Genomic DNA, 21761 nt, shown 5'->3' with positions numbered 1-21761 from the left:
ACACCCCATCTTCGGGTCCTCACCCCCTTGCCGAGGCCAGACCCCGGCACTGGTTTATGTTGTAATGCTATGTGTAACTTTTTAAAAAAGTGCCAAACTTTTCCACAGCTGTTGCACAATTTTATATTCTCTCTAGTTGTTTTTGTGTGCTTTCTAGTTCGTTCTGACTTATAGCGCCCCTGTATAACGCTTCCAGGGAGTGGCTTGTGAGTTTGAACTACTCAGCTTCCGTTGGCAGTCCAGTGCTTATCCTACAGCACCACATCAGGACTTTCTAGAGCAACACATAAAGATTCTGTTGCTGTACACCTTCGCTAATACATATTTTCTGTTTTTTGTGTGAAAATAACTATCATTATTTTATAATATAAATATAATAACCATTATGAGGAGTTCCCAGGTAGTATAAATCATTAACCTACTGGATTCGAGTCCACTCAGAGGCACTTTAGTAGAAAGGACTGGTGACCTGCTTCCAGAAAATCAGCCATTGAAATACTTTAGAAAGAGCACTGTTCTCCTCTGAAACACATGGGGTAGTCATGTGTCAGAATCAATTTCAGGGCAACTGGTTCAAAACAACAACAAAACCATTACTGTAGAGTTGATTTTTCAACTCATGTGTGTCAGAGTAGAGCTCTGCTGTGGTTCAGAGGCTGTGGTTTTCTGGAAGTAGATCACCACCTTTCTTTCAAGGTGTTTATATCTCAAGCAAGCAAAGTTTTGCTCAAGGTAATACAGAAACGGCTACAGTCATACATTGACAGAGAACTTCCAGAGGTTCAAGCTGGATTCAGAAGAGGCCGTGGAACGAGAGATATCATTGCTGATGTCCGATGGAGCAGAGAATATCAGAAGGATGTTTACCTGTGCTTTATTGACTACGCAAAGGCTTTCGATTGTGTGGATCATGACAAGCTATGGACAACATTGAGAAGTATGAGTATTCCAGAACACTTAATTGTACTTCTAAGAAATCTATACCTAGACCAAGAAGCAGTTGTTCGAACAGAACATGGGAACACTGAAAGTTTTAAAATTGGGAAAGGTGTGAGACAGGGTTGTATTCTTTCACCATACTTGTTCAACCTGTATGCTGAGCAAATAATACGAGAAGCTGGGTTCTATGAAGAAAAACGTGGCATCAGGATTGGAGGAAGACTCATTAATAACCTGCGATATGCAGATGATACAACCTTGATCGCTGAAAGTGAAGAGGACTTGAAATATTTACTTATGAAGATTAAAGAGCACAGCCTTCGATATGGATTGCATCTCAATGTCAAGAAAACAAAAATCCTCACCACTGGACCAATAAACAACATTCTTATCAATGGAGAAAGGATTGAAGTTGTCAAGGACTTCATTCTTCTTGGATCAACTATCAACACTCGCGTCAAGAGATCAGACGACGTATTGCACTGGGCAAATCTGCTGCACAGGAACTTTTTAAAGTATTGAAGAGCAGAGATGTCAGCTTGAGGACTAGGGTGCGCCTGACCCAGGCCATTGTGTTTTCAATAGCCTCATATGGATGCGAAAGCTGGACAGTGAATAAAGAGGATCGTAGAAGAATTGATGCCTTTGAGTTGTGGTGTTGGAGGAGAATACTGAGGGTGCCATGGACTGCCAAAAGAACCAATAGATCTGTTTTGGAAGAAGTGCAGCCAGAGTGCTCCTTGGAGGCCAGGATGGCTAAGCTTCGTCTCTCCTACTTTGGACATGTAGTCCGGAGGAAACAATCGTTGGAGAAGGATGTCATGCTGGGTAGGGTGGGGGGTCAGAGAAAAAGAGGAAGACCTCCAACGAGATGGATCGGCCAGGTGGCATCATTGATGGACTCGGGGGTGGCAGCGGTGGTGAGGTTGGCCCAGGATCGAACATTGTTTCGTTCTGCTGTGCATGGAGTCGCTATGAGTCGGTTCCGACTCGATGGCACCTGACAACAACAACAACAATGGATGGATTCAAACTGCCATTTTTTTTGACAGTTAACTGTTTGTGCTATCTAAAGATTTCCATGAGGAGGGCAGTTGGTGGTGATGTAAATTCGAGTATCATTGTGATCTTGATTTGCATTTCCCTAAAGAGTATTGTTTTTTGGTTTGTGTATGTGTTCCATGGATCTTAGATACTTTCTTCATGACATGAAAAGAAGAAATCTAATCCGATGTATTTTATATCCAGTTTGGCATTACTGTATCATCCTCTCTAACTTTTGTATCAGCCCACATCCCCACCATGAAGATTAAACACTAACAATCTAATTTACAAACAGTCTCACTTCTTCATTGTTCACCATTAACTCCTTCTCTGAACACTTTGGACAGCACCTTTGTGTGAGTGAGTACAGGCACAGGGATTGGGAAAGGAGACTGATCAAACAAGTCAATTTTAGAAGAAATACACCAGAATATTAGAAGTGAGAACAGTGAAACTTCGACCTATTACATACTTATCAGCAAGAAAGGCGAATCACTTAAAAGGGCAGCCTGTTTAGTAGTGAGCCAACGAAAATGAGGAAAAACATCAGTGAGATAGATTGACAACAGTAACACAGCAAGGGTCTCAAACATTCCAATATAATAGTGCAAGATGGGCAACCTTTTACTCTGTTATTGGTCAAGTGGCCATGAATCCTAGATAACTTTGACAACTAACAATAATTTATCCCCACTACTATGGTAATACCTTCTGAGTACTCTAACTGATGCTCTCTATATTAGAGGATCTTTTCCATTCTGACAAGTAAGAACGCAAACTATTTCCAGCCCTCAGTCCGCCTTAGGAATTGCTTTCCCATAGTTTTAAAGTTTTTTTTCTTGTTTAGCAAAAGTAGTTAAGTGCTTAACTATCAACTGGAAAGTTGGTGTATCAAAGCCACGTTATAAACATCTTGGATCAAAGACTTGGTGAGCTACTTTTGTAAGGCCACAGCCTTTAAAACCTGTTGGAATGTATAGTTAAGCCATGAATTAGAATTGCCTTAGTGGCAACTGGTTTTGCTTTTTTGTTTTTTTTTAAACAATCATTGACATCCCCAGTATGTGTGTGTAATTCCCTTGTCTACATTTCCAATTATGGCTTCCAGACCTCCCCTGAACCCCAGACTCTGTCTTCTCAACTTAGAAATTACTAGTACTAGGTACTGTTCAGGTTTCTTTGCCTTTTCCTGTGTGGCCAAGAAACTGCCACCCCATAATAACCTGGGGCCATCCCAGAGCTCATTTCCTTTGTTTCTCTTCTGTGTGTATAGGTTGGTATTATGTATTGTCCAGTGTGTCCACCCTTTTCTTTTTGGTAACAGTGGAAATACCTTTACTCCAGTGCTGTTAGTCTATCATAGTGCTTATGAGAAGTCCTGTTGCATAATCTGAAACTGTTCTCTAATATTTCTTGTTTTAATATTTTAGGCCATTTCTTTTTTATAGTCTGCTTGTCTGATAGTTGGCTTTATCTTGTATTTCTTCAGAGTTAGAATGAGGTTATGCATTTTTGGGCACAGGAATACCTTATAAATGATGTTGCATCCTTGGTATATCATACTTGATGTCCTAATGTCTAATTGTAAATTATACAATAATGGATAAAAGTAAAACCTTCTGATCGTTTAACTGTGCACAAACATAACATTAAGAGATAATGTAAAGATTTTGTTGAATAAGTGAAGTAATTCCTATTTGAGTTTATTTCTTTTAGTATGAAAATCAGTACAGTATTATGTCACAATTGAGGTTTTATCATTATTTTTGTAATTAGCGTACTTCATTATTTCTGTGCTTTTGGACCTGTGAAAACATGGCACCAACCATTCCTCCAATAGCCTTCTCTAGTTACCTGGGTGTGATAATTCATTGCAGTGGCCATGCAGGACTCAAACACCAGGCTCAGAGATATGGGGCTTCATATGGAAGCTAACAGGTTACAATTTGGGGTCAGAAATGCACAGGTAAAAGTTGTTCCAGTCAGCTGCTCATAAATGCTCATAGGACACACCATTCATACACCTCAACCCAAAGGCACCTATTCTAGTTTGTAGGTCAGCATACTTGGCTCTCCCACTTACATGCTTGGAGGCACCCCAATCTACAAGTAAGCATCCTGCCCAAAGTCACTCAGTTTTACTTGCTCCATGGATTGGGAAGCTCACTACTTTGTCTCTTTGTTTTACTGTGGCTGCTACTCTCATACCACTCCTCTGTCTGTCACCACTTTCTGACCCTGGATCGAAGAGATGGTTCATTTTATACCCATGCTAGAGTTCCAGGGTTTTGCAGTTAAAATTAATTCTGCTAATATTCACAGCTGAATCACGTCATCCTATCATATTTTCTCTCATCTTCTTTTATCCAGATACAGGAGGGCAACAAATGTTGTTTGGTGGGTTTTACAGACTATGGCTAGAAGAGACATTAGATAATTCATTATACCACAGGATCTCATAGATAATATGGATAGATCCAGCCTTAGAATAAACTTATTAAATATATAATATACTTGTGATTTCAGAAAACCAATTCTATATCAAAATACTTATTAAAAATTGAAATAGCAATGTACTTTGTTATTAGTGTATTAAATAACAAAATAAAGTGGCTGTTAGCTATAATTTTGCAGTAATGGTAAGCATAAATGATATACCAAGGTTATCTGTAACAGGTTTAAAATTTTTAGAGTTTTGTTTTTGACAGGCACAAGTTCTGTTAAATCTACTGTTGTCTCCATTTTAATGAAAGAGAATCTTTATTTCAGTCAAGTGTTAGTGGATTTAAACGTAATATTTTTTCCTTTGTAGTGTTCAAGTTAAGAATACCTGCTTTATGTTGTATTGAATGTGATGATTTCTTTTTGTCAAGTTGGTTCCGGTGCTTAGTGATTCTATATAGGGTTTCCAGAAACTCATGTTTTTCTGTCAGTCTCTGTGGGAGCAGAAAGCCTCATCTTTCTCCCGTGGATCGGCTAGTGGGCTAGAATCACCAATTTAATGGTTGGCAGTCCACTGATTATTGCACAGAAATGTTTTTCCATCACAACAATGCAACTGCTCATTCTTTGAGGGTAACAAGGGCTGTCCTATAAGAATTCAGTTGGGAAATCTTACCCCATCCATCCTATACCCTGATCTCGCTCCTTCAAACTTCTTTTTGTTCCCCAAACTCAAAGAATGTTGAAAAGGAAGGTAACTGGAATTCCTTGAGGGAGGATGCCAATACGTCCATTTTTTGACTTGATATAAATCAGTGTGCAGAATCCTTTGGGGGAAGGGTTACAGAGATGGAAACACGGTCTCCAGATATTTGTATATCTAGATGGAAGATATGTAGAGAAACAAAGCTTCAAATTTTGATGTTTTTGTTTAATAGAGGTTTTTATGATTAGATAGTAATACTTTTGACATATATATATATATATATATATATATATAGGTAAATATAGAAGTTGCACACACACATTTGGAGTCCTGGTGTGGCACTGAGGGTTAATGTGCTGCACTGCAAAATTGGTTTGAAGTGCAAGGTCGGCGATTCAAGCTTACTAGTTGCTCCTCGGAAACCCTGTACAGGGTTGGTCAGGATTGGAACCGACTCTACAGCACTTAACACATGTATGTGTGTGTGTGTTTGTGTTTATGTGTGTGTAAATGTATGGATTCCTGGTGTGGTGCTGTGCATTAATGCGCTGGACTGCAAAGTGAGTTTAATCACAAGGTTGGTGGTTCAAGCTCACCTGCTGCTCCTTGGAAACCCTATACAGGATCGCTGTAGGTTGGAACTGATTAAATGGAACTTAACATTAACAGCATATATGTGTGGTGTGTTGTAGTTGTTGTCAAGTGCTTTCAAATTGTTTCTGACTCATAGTGACCTAGTATAGGGTTTGCAAGGAGCAATTGGTGAATTAGAACCACTGACTTAGGTGGTTCAAGTTGACCTTACTAATTAAATATTTCTGATGGTATTTTATTTTCTTTAGATAAAAGTGATTGTAACTGTGGATCCATTGCTTCTTGTTTACTTTACAATTGGTGTCATTTTTTGCTTGTTTTTGGTTATTGTTTTTTACTTTTAAGTTTATTATTTTCATTTTATGAAATCCTGTCGTATCTGTGAAATGTTTCCATGTAGGTAGCACATTTAATGTGTTACTCTTGGACTGATTGTTAGCTATTAGAACACCTATTATTCATCTATCCTTGGGACAGTTTGAGATATCATATCTTCATATTAGAGGAACCCTGATAGCATAATGATTACGATTTGGGCTGCTAACCACAAGATAAGCAGCTACTCCACGGAGAATGATGAGGCTTTCTGCTTCCGTAAAGGTTTGTAGCCTAAGAAGCCCTGTTACAGGGTTACTATAAGTTGGAACTGACCTTGCGGTTCAGAACTGACTATCACCCCCCTCATATTGTGCTAGATACTCTGGAGTATAAAGATGAACAAAATGATCTCAACATCAGGTGCAAGAAATGTTGCAAAGAAATAATGTGGTATTTGATTTTCTGATTATAATGGAATTTTGTAACCACAGAAGATTCAAATACACATTACATGTGATTCTGAATTCCTTGTTAATTTTCAAATATACACATTAGTTAATCAGAATTGTATCCTTGTTAAGTGTATTATTTCAGTGGTTGTAATCTATTGATTATTAAGTGTCTCTGTAGTATAAGCACTGGAATGCAAACCACGTGGTCAGCAGTTCAAGCCCACCAGCCCCTCCCTGAGAGAAAAATAAGGCTTTCTGCTGCCTTTAGGATTTACAGTTTCAGGAACCCTATCCAGGTCTGCTGTGAGTCAGAATGAACTGGACAGCACTCAGCATTAATATCTGACTATTAACTTTAGTTAGTAGCCAAATAAGATTTTGACGGAAAAGTTTAAATCTAATAAATTGTTAGGAAATCAATTTTAAGAGAAGTTCCCAAAGTGTTTGCAACATAGCGACTTAATAACTACATGCTTAATGTTTTCAAATTACTTTTTTGAAGTACTGATCATTTGATTTATAATTAAAAATTAGAATAAGTTTCACAGTTCCATTTAATTTCTTCTATTATTTGTAAAGAAATATATTCTCATTGTAAACTGAAAACACTGGCTTTCCTTGATTTTTTTTATTTCTTATTTGTATATTTTTTAAATTTATAAAGAAAATATTTTCATAGTTTGAAAGAGACGTAACTGATGATTATTTTTTATCTGGTGATAATTTGTTATTGTTTATTGTTGTTATTAAGTGCATCGAAACGGTTCTGACCCATAGTGACCCTGTGTAGAGTTTCAAAGAGCAGTTGGTGAGCTTGAAGCTGTTGACCTTGCGGTTCAGAACTGACTTTACAGTCCAGTGCATTAACCTACAGCGCCTAGCTGAAGACTTCTGACTCTATAAAACTTTCTGAAGTTTTCTTAGCAGATTAACAGAGTTGATTTACAGAGTTAAATATGTAATAAAAAATAGAATTATTTTTCTAATTGTGGTTTTTGTAACTATATCATGCATATTTGAATTTTTAGAAATATGGAAAATTGACTACCTGTACTGGTTGCCGAACACAGTGCCGATTTTTTGATATGACTCAGTGCATAGGTCCTACTGGATATATGGAGCCATATTGTTCAACTGCCTGTATGAACAGTCATAAGACAAAATATGCAAAGTCACAAAGTAAGTTCCAGGTATTTGGAAAGTTAGCAACAATTAATAGCATGACTAGTTTATTTTGCTTAAGTACCTACTATTTATCTTTTTATGCTCATTCTCTATTTTAATTTATTTTTATTATACTAATTAAAAAATATATATATCAATGTGAACTTTTTTCTTTGCTTGGGAATTGCTTTTCTTTGTTAAAGTTTTTGTCAAATTCTCTTCATATTTATGATTTTAGCTACAATTCCAAACATTATTTAAAATGTGTAAGAGATATGATTTTTCAGAGATATGATGCCAAATTCTTCTCTCATGTCACTTTTTTAAAGTGAAAATATTCTTAGAAATTAGAAAAAGAGTAGTTTTCAGTACCTTCTAGAAAATAGATTTCCTAGTTTTTTAATTTCCATTATTTTATAATGAAATCAGATATATACCTTTTCTCTCATAGGTTTGGGAATTATTTGCCATTTTTGTAAGCGAAACTCTTTACCTCAGTACCAAGCCACAATGCCTGATGGAAAACTGTATAACTTTTGTAATTCCAGTTGTGTGGCTAAGTTTCAGGTTTGTTATTTATTTTCATGTTTTCCCCAAATAAAATACACACAGGAAATAAGTAATGATGTGTTACTGTTTACATAATTGCAAATTAGAGGATAAAAAATTATAAAGTGTCATTGAGACATGCTTGTACCACTTTCTTCTTTAGCATGGATCATCAAATTGACTTACATTTTTGTTTCTGATAGACTTTGAGGGAAAAATAAATTAATTTTGAGCATAATTGATCTTAGTGCCAGTGTATAGTAGTATTTTAGTGAACAAGTTTCAAATAAAATGTGAATTATAAGGGGAAATCTGCTTTCTGATAAATGGATGAAGGGTGACATAGGTATACTTAGCATTGAGAAAAGAATTCTAAATGCTTTCTTCATATTTAAGAATTTTGCCATGTAAAATGTGATTAGACTTCCTACTATGGCCTTAATTTTATGATGAATTAGTGGAATTTATATTTAGGGCAACTTTTTTTTATTATTTCCCATTTTAGTAATGTAGACAACTGTTTTCTAACATAATTTTATTAAAGTTGGAATATAGATAGTGTCAAGAAATTACTGGAAGCATTCAAATTTAACCAGATTGAACATTAGGAAGGAATGTTGTTGTTGTTTAATGCCATTGAATTGGCTCCGACTTTAAAGCAACCCTGTATAGGGTTTTCAAGGAGTGGCTGGTGGTGAGCTTGAACCACGGAACCTGCAGTACTGACCCTGTGGTTCAGTGCTTTATCTCACAGTGCCATAGTATTTAAACATACAAGTAGGTTTCCATGCTCTGTAAAAATTCCAGGACATTATAATATCAAAGGATCAAGCTCTATAAGTCTGTGGTTAAGAGGAGTTGTTAGATAACATCATGAACATCATACATGAAGAAAGCAAAAAGTCATTGAAAAGGCAGGAAAGAAAGAAAATACCAAAGTGGATTGAACTTGGGTTATAAATCACATTTAAAACTAAGCTTGTGTTTGGAAGTTAGAATTTTGGTCATTGATAGATCCTTATAGTGATAAATATTACTTCTGACTAGTTGGATTTTGTTAAACTAGAAATTAAAGGATAATGATAACTTAATTAGAACAAAGGGACACAAGTGTCTTTGACATGCTGTTTGTCCAGTCTTGAAGTTAGAACTTAGTGCTTTTTGATATTGTTGGGTCAATTGAATATTTTATTGAAAATATTTATTTAATGGAAACTGTAATTACCTATGACTTGATAAGACCATTTGGTTTGTGCTGTCATCATTGTATGCCATGGAGTTGGTTCCAATTCATAGCTACCCTATACTGACAGAGAGGGTGGTGGTATGCTGTGGAGCCAATTCTGACTCATAGCGACTCTGCATAGGTTTTCTGAGGCTGGAAATCCTATGGGAGCAGAAAGCCTCATTTTTCCTCCACATAACAGCTGGTAGTTTCAAGCTGCTGACCTTGAGGTTAGCAGCCCCACTCCTAACCACTAATAGAATTACCTATAAGATTTTCTTGTCTTTAATTTTTATAGGAGCATATCAGCCTATCTTTTTTCCCACAGAGTGGTTGGTGGGTTGGAACTGCTGGTCTTTCAGTTAACAGAGAAGCATTATCATATATGTACATGGTTTTAAAAAAAATATTTGATTTAGGCTTTTAAAAATACATCTTGATACGCGTACAGCCAGCTGTGCATTGTTCATATCTCTGCATGTAAATAATATAATCTAGGGGGGGAAATTAGCAGAATATTAAAAAAAAATTTAGTTATCATGTATTTTATGTTCATTAGATACTCTTTTCTCTAAATTAAGATATTAGGATAGTATTTCATTTGTTTTAGAATAATAGTAAATGTCAATGTGGTTCAAAGTTTTGGATTCTTTTAAGATAACTTTGTCGAGTTTTATTTTTAAAATGAAATTAAAATTAATCATCTTATAGTTGCTATCATCAGTTTGTGTGTTTTATTTTTTAACAGATTTACTTACATTGTATAGTTTATGCAGAACTTTTGACTCTTCCCTTAATCATATTTTGAAAATTATTTTATCTTAACTATTTCATTCATTGAGAAGATTATATGTAGATTTTTGTGTGTGTAAAATATGATTTAAACAATAATTCAATACCAGTGTGTTTAGCACTCAGGTTAATATGACATTATCATTAGTATGCTGGTATACCGGTTTTAGTATTTATACTTTTTTTAAAAAAGGGAAGCGCAGCAGGTCTATAGTACAAGCACTGAACTGAGAACCACAGGGTTATCAGTTTGAGACCACCAGCTTTTCTGTTGGTCAGACCTGAGACTCTGTGCTCCCACAAAGATTTACAATCTCAGTAGCACTATATACTGGGTCGCTATGAGTTGGAACCATCTAAACGGCACTTAACAGCAACGACAACATAATTTTTTGAGACAAAATTCAGTTACACTGTTTTGAGTGCTTAGGAAATATTTAAGCAAAATATTTGCTACTTTCTTGAACTAGTAGATACTCAACAGTAGTCAAAAATAAGCATTTTAAAATACGTGGTCAGGCACAATATGTTATGTTCTCTGTTTTAGGCTCTAAGTATGCAGTCATCTCCAAATGGCCAGTTTGTGGCTCCAAGTGATATTCAGTTGAAATGCAATTACTGTAAAAATTCCTTTTGTTCAAAGCCAGAAATCTTGGAATGGGAGGCAAGTCATGTTTTCTTATGTATATTATCTAGAGCTAAAATTTAAGTCTAGTGAAATATAACTATGGCATTTCCAGCTTAGAATCTTTTTCTTAATGAGACAGGATTAGCTTTTCAGATTTTTTGATGATTGTATTATTTACTTTGTTTTATGGAGATGTATTTCTTTTCAATTCAAACAGTAGATTATTAAAATCATATTCATGCATACTTTGTTCATAATTCATTTGATTCCAAAGACCAGATTATTATGAGACAATATAGGATGGCCAAATTACAAAATGGAGGATGCTTATATTACAGTGGCATCCTTACTTGAATGCCAAATGATACCATTACATGACTGCCAAACCACTGAGCATGATGGCCAAACCAAGTTGACACATAACCTTAATCATTATAACCAGTGTTACTCTTGCCTTGCACCTAGGTGTTGGTTACTTCCAAGTATATGTTGTTAATGTGCAAAATGGTCAGACAGAATTGTTACTATTGCATATATGTGTTGTGATATGTGAGGATTAGGTGTATAGTATACAGGATATCACTTTCTTTAGTATGAGCTATTATCTGGAACATCTGTTTATATATTTTCCTTTCCCTTAGAAACATTCTCTGTGAGCTATAATATATTGCCCACTACTTCTAAAAATTAGAATTTGTTAGTCATTTACCACATTGTCATTTAACATTTTATCTTTTGATTAAAGTAAGGGACTGTGAATCCTAATAGTAATTTCTTTTTTCTGTCACACCTCTATTCACTAGTTTGCTACTGTACTTAGGTGTATGTTTGTGCAATTAGTAGCAACTCTAATAATGAATTTATATTTCAATAAGGGATAGTAATAGATGAATAGTTGAATATGATATAACGATAATGCTCACTGCTTTTGAGCACTGTTTACATTTGGCCACACCTTTTGATGGTTTAAAATATTTTGGTGTGGAGAGTAGTAGAGGATCTTAATAAAATGATGTTCAAGATGTAATATTTACTACATTCTGCTAATGTGCCAAAATTTGTTAGTGGCTGTTGGTTTCAGGTGAAAAGTGATATCCAGAATTTAATTATGATTTCTAAAGTACTTTGGAAATCTGAAAGTTTATTATTACATTTTAAGATTCTAGTCCCCGAAAAACTTCTCATTTTATTTTGTTTCGCTCTGTCTCTGGAACATTTAAACCAATCATTCTTTGAGATTTATATTGGCATCCAATGATGATTCTGAGACTTACATCTTTAAATAGCTGCAGGAAGTATATTGAAGTTCCAATAAAGTGGGTCAGTGGAATTGCAAGGAATTCAGGAAAGAAATCCATAAGCAAGCACATAGTAGAATAGTATTCCTTAGGAAATTGCTGTTCTACATAGCAACTGAGTTTTCTAAATTCTAGATGAAAATGCATTTCTTACCATCTCCATGTCAGTGCTGTCTTGTGTTTGTACTTCTATTGGTTTGTTCCTTTATTTACATGAATAGGTGTTGGGAACAGTTAAAATGCATTATTACTCTAAATGCGAGTTGAGTCTTTCCTTCAAGTGATTAAACAATTCAGGGATCTCTGGCTTCTCACTCTATGATTGACAGTGGTTACTAATGATAACCCTTACTATTTGAGATGCTTCCTAGATTTTCACCTTCCTTACCGTGATTTTTATAAATCATTGGTAATTGCTAGATAAATGTTTTAAACCTAATTTGTAGTCTCCATAATACCTTGGGGGAATTGCCTGCCTGGAAGTTTTAGCTTGCTTATAACTGTTTGAGTATTTGAAAAGCAGTACTGACTATTACTGGATGTTCAAAGTTGTAACTAAATGACTAATAACCATTCCATTAAAGAGAAGCAAATTATATACATCACTCATAATAGATCTAATAGGTCTGTGACTTTCAAGCTGTGATAGGAATGTGACTTTCCTAATTAACTGTACTGAATAAACATTTCTTTCTGAAATATTTTGAAGTATTTCTTTTTGAGTGAAATGTTAATATTATAATTCTGTTCTTTCTGTGGTTTACTTATTTTACTTGTAACTTGTTTTCTTACCATTTCTCCAGGCTACCATTTTTTTTCCCAGTCATATTTTCACTCTTTACTGAGTAATTTAGGGTAGTTAATGGTACTGAATTTTTGTGGAGCTATGTTTGAATTTAGCAATGAGTTGGTTAAACTAGGTGTGGCCCATAGCAAATGTGTATAGCAAGAGTTACCACATTATATAGGTAACATGTTAAACTATGCTGTAATACCTTTTTTTCCTTAAATTTCTTCTTGAAATGGTTGTCATATAACTTACCAAGGTTCCTGTTGTGCATTTAGAACAAAGTGCATCAGTTCTGCAGCAAAACTTGTTCAGATGACTATAAGAAGTTGCATTGCATAGTTACATATTGTGAATACTGTCAAGAGGAGAAGACTCTTCATGAAACAGTAAATTTCTCTGGCGTTAAGAGACCTTTCTGTAGTGAAGGCAAGTGTATTTATATAGTCCATAACTTTTATTATCATTTAATGTTATTTTTTGCCAAAATATTAAAAATACATATTTACCTATAGAATTTTAAAGTAGCTTTATTTTAAAAAAAGTTAACAACTGATTTGTTATTTTATTTATTTATTTAGACCTCTGAACCTCAAATGTATTATCTAGAAAAATTTGGTAACCTATTTTTTCATCACAATGAAGTATTTAGAAAACAATAAAAGCTTTATTATACCAATTGTGGTTTAAAAGTTGGTTTTCTTAGTAGATTTGGATTTTTTTTTCCCATAGTATTTGCCTTGTATATATTCCATTTCCTATCCTACAAAAAATTTGTTCACTTATTGCCTAACCTACAAAGAATTTTGATATAATGGGAGAAAAATCACATGTGGCAGTATTACAATGGGAAAATACTTTTTGCTATTCAATTTGAAATCCCAGAGATATTTGGGTTCTGTTTCAGCACATTCAAGAATTTTCTTTCCTCTCATATTATAGTTTTGCTGCTTTGGTGCCAAGGAGTAGGTTTATAGACTTGAACTCCAGTTCTAAGTCTACTTCTTCATAGATAGAAACCAGTATTGTAGCTATGTGGTTTGGGCTTTTGTTGTTATTAGTCTTACTCAAATTAACACTCTTATTCTAAACTGGCTTTCATATTCTATTCTTCTTTCTCCCCAGACACTGAACACCTCACTTTCCTATCTACTATTACCTTTGATTTTTAAATAAACATTTTATTTTCTGATATTCTTTTCCTACGGATTTTTAATTGAGGACAGGAGTATTGTTGTTAGTGGTGGTGATGGTAGGTGCCATAGAGTCGGTACCGACCCATAGCAACCTTATACACAACAGAACGAAACATTGCCTGATCCTGGGCCAACCTCACTACTGTTGCCATGCTTGAGCCCAGCTATGCTGCCACTTGGCCAATCCATCTTGTTGAGGGTCTTCCTGTTTTTCTCTGACCCTCCACCTTACCAAACATGATATCCTTCTCCAGCAGATGGTCCTTCCTGACAATATGTTCAAAGTATGAGAGACAAAGTTTGGCCATCTTGGCCTCTAAGGAGCAGTCTGGCTGCACTTCTACCAAAATGGATCTATTGTTTTTTTTGGCAGCCCATGTCACTTTCAATATTTTCTTCCAACAACTTAGCTCAAAGGCATCAGTTCTTCTACGGTCTTTCTTTTTACACTGTCCAGCTTTCGCATGCATATGAGGTCATTGAAAACAGTATGGCTTGGGTCAGGCGCAACGTAATCCTCAAGCTGACATCTTTGCTCTTCAACACTTTAAAAGTCCTCTTCACTTTTAGCAAGCAAGGTTGTATCATCTGCGTATCTCAGGTTGTTAATGAGTCTTCCTCCAATCCTGATGCCATGTTTCTCTTTGTTGAACCCAGCTTCTTGGATTATTTGCTCAGCATTCAGGTTGAATAAGTATGGTGAAAGACTACAAGCTTGTTGCACACCTTTATTTTAAGCCATTCAGTGTTCCCATGTTCTGTTTGAACAACTGCCTCTTGGTCCAGGTGCAGATTCCTCATGAGCACAATTAAGTCTTCCGGAATACTCATACTTCATAATGTTGTCCATAGCTTGTCATGATCCACAGAATGGAAAGCATTTGTGTAGTCAATAAAACACAGGTAAACAACTTTCTGATATTCTCTGCTTTCAGCCAAGATCCATCGGACATCAGCAGTGATACCCCTCGTTCAGGGCTTCTTCTGAATCCGGCTTAAACCTCTGAAAGTTCTCTGTCAATGTATGCTTGCAGCCGTTTGTTTTACGTTTAGTAAAACTTTACTCGCATGGGATATCAAAGATATTGTGTGATGATTTCCGCATTCTGTTGGGTCACCTTTCTTTGGAATAGGCACAAATATGGATCTCTTCTAATCAGTCAGCCAGGTAATTGTCTTCCAAGTTTCTTGGCAGAGATGAATGAGTGCCTCCTGTGCCACCTCACTTTCTTGAAAGATTTCAATTTGTAGTTCATCAATTCCTGGTGTCTTGTTCTTTGCCAATTCCTTCAATGCACCTTGGACTTCTTCTTTCAGTATCATTGGCTCTTGATCATATGCTACCTCTTGAAACGGTTGAACATGAACCATTTCCTTTCAGTACAGTGACTCTGTGTTTTCCTTCCATCTTCTCTTGATTCTTTCTTCATCATTCAATAATTTGCCCAGAGAATCTTTCAATAATGAAAGTCGAGGCTTGAATTTTTTGTTCAGTTCTCCAGCTTGAGAAATGCTGAGCGTGTTCTTCCTTTTTGGTTTTCTGATTCCAGATCTTTGCACATTTTGTTGTAATATTTGGCTTTATGTTCTGGAGCTGATCTTTGAAATTTTCTGTTCAGCTCTAGGACCTCCTCATTTCTTCCATTTGCTTTAGCATGTCTACGTTGGAGAGCAAGTTTCAGTGTCTCTTCTGACATCCATTTTGACCTTTTCCTTATTTCTTGTCTTCTCAATGACTTTTTGCTCTCTTCACGTAAGATGTCCTTGATGTCATCCTACAACTCTTTCTGGTCTTCGGTCTTTAGTATTTAAATGTATCAAACCTGTTCTTCAGATGATCTCTTAAATTCATGAGGGATATAGTCAAGGTCATATTTTGGCTCTTGTGTACTTGTTTTCGAGAAGTTGATAGAATTCTTGTATTTTATCCTCACTGGCTTTACTGGTTGGTGCATATATTTGAATTACAGTGGTATTAACTGGGCTTCCCTGTAGACACATGGATATTATCCTATCACAGACAGCGTTGCACCTCATGACTGACCTGAGTATGTTTTTTTGTGACGATTAATGCAACACCATTCCTCTTCAATTTGTCATTTCCGGCATAGCAAACCATGTGGTCATCAGATTCAAAATGACCAATACCAGTCCATTTCAGCTCACTGATGTGTAAGATATCGATTTTTATGAGTTTCATTTCATTTTTGACAACTTCTAATTTTCCCAGATTCATACCTTGTACATTCCATGTTCCGATTTTCAATGGATATTTACAGCTGTTTTTCTTCATTTTGAGTTGTGACCAATCAGCACATGAAGGTCCGTGGACTTTTCTCCCACGAGCTTCACTCCATTTGTGTTATCACGGTCAGCTCTGCTTTGAGGTGGCAGCTCTTCCCCAGTCGCATTTTGAGTGCCTTCCAACCTGAGGGGCTCATTTTCTGGCACTATGTCTGACTGTGTGTCTCTGTTATTCTTAAGGTTTTCAGTGACTAAAGATTCGGAAGTAGTTGGTCACTCTTTCTTTCTAGTCTGTCTTTGGCTGGAAGCTTATCTGAAACCTGTCCACCATGTGTGACCCTGCTGATATTGAGAATACTGGTGGCATAGCTTTCAGAATCACAGCAACTCACAAGCCCCCACAGTACGACAAACTTGACAAACAAGTGGTGGCCGTTTGGTCTTAAGTGGAAACTGTCACTTTTTCACAGGAGGATTAAAAGATCTTAAATGCCAGCAGTAGATAGACAGTGAGATCCACAAATTGCTGGTCCATCCCAGTAGTTCTTCTTAACCATTTACTGTGTAATAGGAATATATGCTACAAGACTCTACTTATTGTAAAACAAAGCATTCTTACCTGGGAATGGTACATACTTTCATTTTAGAATGAAAGTAACCATGTTCACTGTTATTTAAGATGAAAGCTCTAGTGAAATGGCAAATCTTATAATATTTAAATTGATTCTGAATTATATCTTTCACATCTGATTTTTTTGTGCAACTACTGTTTTATGGATTCCTAAATCTTAATGTAAGGAGCTCTGGTAGCATAGCTGTTATGAGTTGGGCTGCCAACCTCAAGGTCAGCAGTTCAAAACCACCAGCTGTTCCGTGGGAGAAAGATGAGGCTTTTTGCTCCCGTAAAAATATACACCTTGGAAACCCTGTGCAGGGTCACTATGAGTCTTAACCGAACTCACAGTACTTAACAACAACAAAAAGTCTTAACCTTTTAAGGCGTCATGTACATAGCAGTGATCCTGTACCATTTTAATTGCATGGTTTTTTATGAAAATTAATAGGAAATTATCAACTTCACAGTTCACCTCAACAACATAATTTTAATTTGGAGACGAGCCCTGCTGGTTTAGTAGGTTACACGTTGGGCAGCTAACAACAAGTATAGTAGTTCAAATCCACCAGCCACTCCATAAAAGGGAGGCTTTTTGTACCTGTAAAGATTTACAGCATTGGAAACCCTACATAGGGTTGCTATGAGTCGGAACTGACTCAGTGACAGTGGGTTATTAATTCATTTATTTTTTAAATAAGTTTAGATGGTCATTGAAGTGCTTTAAAAGGGTATGTGTCTTTTTCCTGTATAATAACACCTGGTTTTCTGGTAGAAGCTATCAGAAACTACAAAACATAATACTTAAAAGTATCATTGAGATTTAGTATAAAAAGTCTAACTATAAACACAATGGAAATGAAGCCACAGGACAATGCATAAATGATTGCTAAATAAATTATGTAGAAAACAATTGAAATTTGTGTTCACAGATGGGAACACAAACTAGTATGTAGTAGGATTTCAGTTTTAAGGTAAAAGAAATACTTAATTAAACATTTAATAAAAAAATATAATTCAGTAGAATAAGAAAATGTTTCCCATAAAGTAAAAACCCCAGAAGTTTTATTTGGGATGATAGGGAGAGAGATAAGGTTAGAATTTTGGCTGCTTGTCCCTGCAAATGGCTAATGAACTTGGCTACTAATCAAAAAGTTTGAAGCTCAGATTCACCCAGAGGTACCTAGGAGAAAGGTCTGGTTATCTACTCTGAAAAATCAGCCTATGAGAACCCTGTGGAACACAGTTCTACTCTGACATACATGGAATCATCTTTGAGTTGGAATTGACATAATGACAATTACTTTATAATTTACCTCAGTACCTCTCAGCAGCCTATATCTTTTTGTTTCCCTAAAATGTCTATTTTTGATATTACTTTATAATAAGTATGCTTTTATTTAAATAGAACAAATGTAGTACTCTTGATACATTACTGATTTTTAATATCTGAGAACATTAGCTTTATGAGCTCACATGATATCTGATACACTCTTCCATATACTATTGCTAACACAGATTGGTTTTGATCACTTCATAATTTTGATTATGAGAGAAAGGATCTTATATGGTGATCTATAGGATACTTACAAAGCTATTGATGATTTGTGTCAGCTTAAAAGTACGTTTTTATGCATTGTTATAATATTTAAATTTTTATTTATTCAGGCTGCAAACTATTGTATAAGCAGGATTTTGCAAGACGTTTAGGATTGAGATGTGTCACTTGCAACTATTGTTCTCAGCTATGTAAGAAAGGAGCAACAAAAGAGCTTGATGGTGTTGTAAGAGATTTCTGCAGTGAAGAATGCTGTAAAAAATTTCAGGACTGGTACTACAAGGCAAGTAATTCTCAGTTTTAATTAAAACAGCTACTTTAACCAATCTTTATAGTTTTACCAATAGCCCTTGTTCATTTTTTTAAATTACACATATTAGGCCCTAGTTTGATAATACTATGTATTAAAATTAATTTGTCATTTCAGTTTGTTGCTTATAACTGGAAATAACATTTAAAAATTATATATATATGTATATTATATATATATGATTCAGTAATTACTAAAGACTAGTATATACCTGTATCTTCAACAATTTTTTTTATGAAATCGAATTACTATTTTTTAATTTGTTGCCTTGATTTCAATAAATAGAACTATTTTTGACAAGTACATTCTCAGCCTTGAACGTTAGTAGGATTTTGATAATTGAAGTGCGTTTTGCAATCCTATTTTTTGGTCATTTTAATTGTGGATTTTTGGAGTTTTTTAAAGTGAATTACACTAAACAAATAGACATCAAAAATGTTTGTATGAAACGTGTAGGTGTAGTGTGTATGCTTGTAATCTTACTCAGATACATTTACAAAACACTCCAGATAAATCTTTGGGTCCATTGCATCAATTGCTTTCTAGATTAATTATAAATTTGGACTTTGGGTAATCAGATATTACCCAGGAAGAAGTTAACATAAGGATTAATAAATTTATCTCTCAGACATCTCAGTATTGAAGCTTCATGTGAATGCAGTTCTAAAGCATATGGAGGACATAAGTCTAATGAAACAGTAACAGGATTGATATAATGTAAAATAATATTTAGTCTACTTTAAATGATTAGTGTTAAAATGGAACAAATCAGAGAATTGTAAGATTTTTGGGTGTTTTTTTTTTTTTTATATCTACAGATAAATAAATTATATTTTTTAAACAAAAATAATATAGAGTTCTTGAACTATGCCATTCTATAGGTATGCTGAGGAGGATACTTTCCGAGTTGTCACAGGTAAAATATTGAGGCTAAGAAGTTTGGCATACTTTAATAAGATTACTTCATTATTTGATTATTACTTTTAACTGGTTTAACCCTTATTTAAAAATTTCACAAATACAAAGGTATATACTAACACTTAAGCATGCATTCCTTTTAGTCTTAACAAATGTTTTGTAAAATTTGTTGTTGATATTTTAGAAAAGTGCCTTTTAAAAAAAAAATCACTTGAAATGTTATTTTGATAGCTTTAAGTGCTCAATTTTAGTTTAGCGTATACAAATACATTTTTTTTCTCCATGGTCTTAAAAGGATTTTAGTTTCAAATTTTATTTTGGACAGTTTCAAAACAATAAAGGTATTTATTAACCATAAATGTGGAAATCCATTTTATTCATCCTAGTTCTTTTTATTATTTATGTTATTCTGTGCATTGCTGAATGAAGAAAATTCAATGAAGCAGTATGCTTTGGAATATACGAGACTATATTAGCTAAATACGTACATTTGATGTCATTTTTCTATATATGAAACATATTTGCATTATGTACTCCTGTCTAAAAATCCAATACATGTGTATATAATTTAGACAGTGTGATTATTACTTACGTAAATCCTAGCAATAAAAGTACAAACATTTTTGCCAAATGATAGGAATTTACAAAGCAAGTGATTTGTGACTCCTAGCAGCCTTATGTATAATTAAACCTTTAAGGAAACAGAAAGAAGAGTTCCCCCTTCCTGATCCAGGTGTGGCTTCTCTATGAAGACAGCCACTCTTATAGTCAAGGAGTAAGTGTTCACACTGAGTGCTTTCTATCTGAGTCTAACTGTATTTTCTTTCTTTCTTTTTTGTTTTTAAATGTTTTACTTGTGAATTATGTGATGGTTTACATTGGAGAACATAAGCTTTACATTCATTCGTCGTATATCATTGCATTGCCATGGTTACAATCCCCTCCGTGCATCATCAACCAACCAAAGGATATACCTTGCAAGCCTGTCTCCCGGTCATCAGCACATAGCCCCTCTCCCTCTCTGGGTCTAGAGTCCCCAGCCACTCCATCTGTCCACATCATCGTCTCTGCCTCCATATCTGGCATCACTGCTTCTTTGTGTAGCGTCCCACTCTCTGCTCTTCTCCCTTGATGGTCCCAGGGACCTTCCCTCCTAGACTGCAAAGTCAATCACTTCCCTCCTTTTGCTATAAAACATCTACCTTAACATTTCCAACCCTCACAGTCAGTCCTGATAACAACTATTCACTATTGTATCACAAGAGAGGTATCCGCATCTCCTTTCATCAGCCCCGCCCAAACAGATTGGATACTACTCTGACTGTATTTTCTTATACCTCACTTGAGTTGCTTCATTCACTTTGACCACTATTACCATCGTCTTCAAAGTAGAAAATAAGTTCAGACTAACTAAAATTTTTTTACATTCTTTTTGTGTCTGTAGTGTATTTTTTTTGTATAAGTCCTTTGTTTCTCTGGTTACATTTATTCCAAGATATTTCATCCTTTGAGTGGCTATTGTAAATGGCATTGCTTTCCTAATGTCCTTTTCAACACTGTCGTTTTTGGTATAGAGGAATCTTAACTGATTTTTGTATGTTGATCTTATACCCTGCCACTTTGCAGAATCTTCCAGTGAGGTCTAGTAGCTTTTCTACTGAGTTTGGGGTTTTCTGTGTATAGGATCATATCGTCTGCAAATAGGGAGAGTTTTACTTCCTCTTTGTCAATTTGGATGCCTTTAATTTCCCTGTCTTGCCGTATAGCTCTTGCTAAGACTTCCAGCACAATATTGAATAGGAGCAGTGACAAAGGGCATCCTTGTCTGGTTCCTGTTCGCAGAGGGAAGGCTTTCAGTTTCTCTCCACTGAGAGTAATGTAGGCTGTTGGTTTTGTGTATATGCTCCGAATTATGTTGAGGAATGTCCCTTCAATTCCTTTTTTTTTTTTAGTGCTTTTATCAGGAATGGATGTTGGATTTTGT

General features: G+C 35.3%; 1 protein-coding gene across 1 annotated transcript in view; it reads left to right on the top strand.

The window, feature by feature from the left end:
- ZMYM2 (zinc finger, MYM-type 2) overlaps positions 1-21761 on the top strand; it is a 145112-nt gene that overhangs the window by 57280 nt on the left and 66071 nt on the right. Inside the window, exons 7-11 of the mRNA XM_006831970.1 lie at positions 7524-7674; positions 8111-8226; positions 10773-10889; positions 13217-13367; positions 18660-18832. Of these exons, the coding sequence (XP_006832033.1) occupies positions 7524-7674; positions 8111-8226; positions 10773-10889; positions 13217-13367; positions 18660-18832 (708 nt within the window). The remainder of the gene's footprint in view (positions 1-7523; positions 7675-8110; positions 8227-10772; positions 10890-13216; positions 13368-18659; positions 18833-21761) is intronic.

This window comes from Chrysochloris asiatica, unplaced genomic scaffold (assembly GCF_000296735.1).
Source record: "Chrysochloris asiatica unplaced genomic scaffold, ChrAsi1.0 scaffold00005, whole genome shotgun sequence".
Classification (NCBI taxonomy): domain Eukaryota; kingdom Metazoa; phylum Chordata; class Mammalia; order Afrosoricida; family Chrysochloridae; genus Chrysochloris; species Chrysochloris asiatica.
This window is presented reverse-complemented; position numbering and strand designations above follow the sequence as displayed.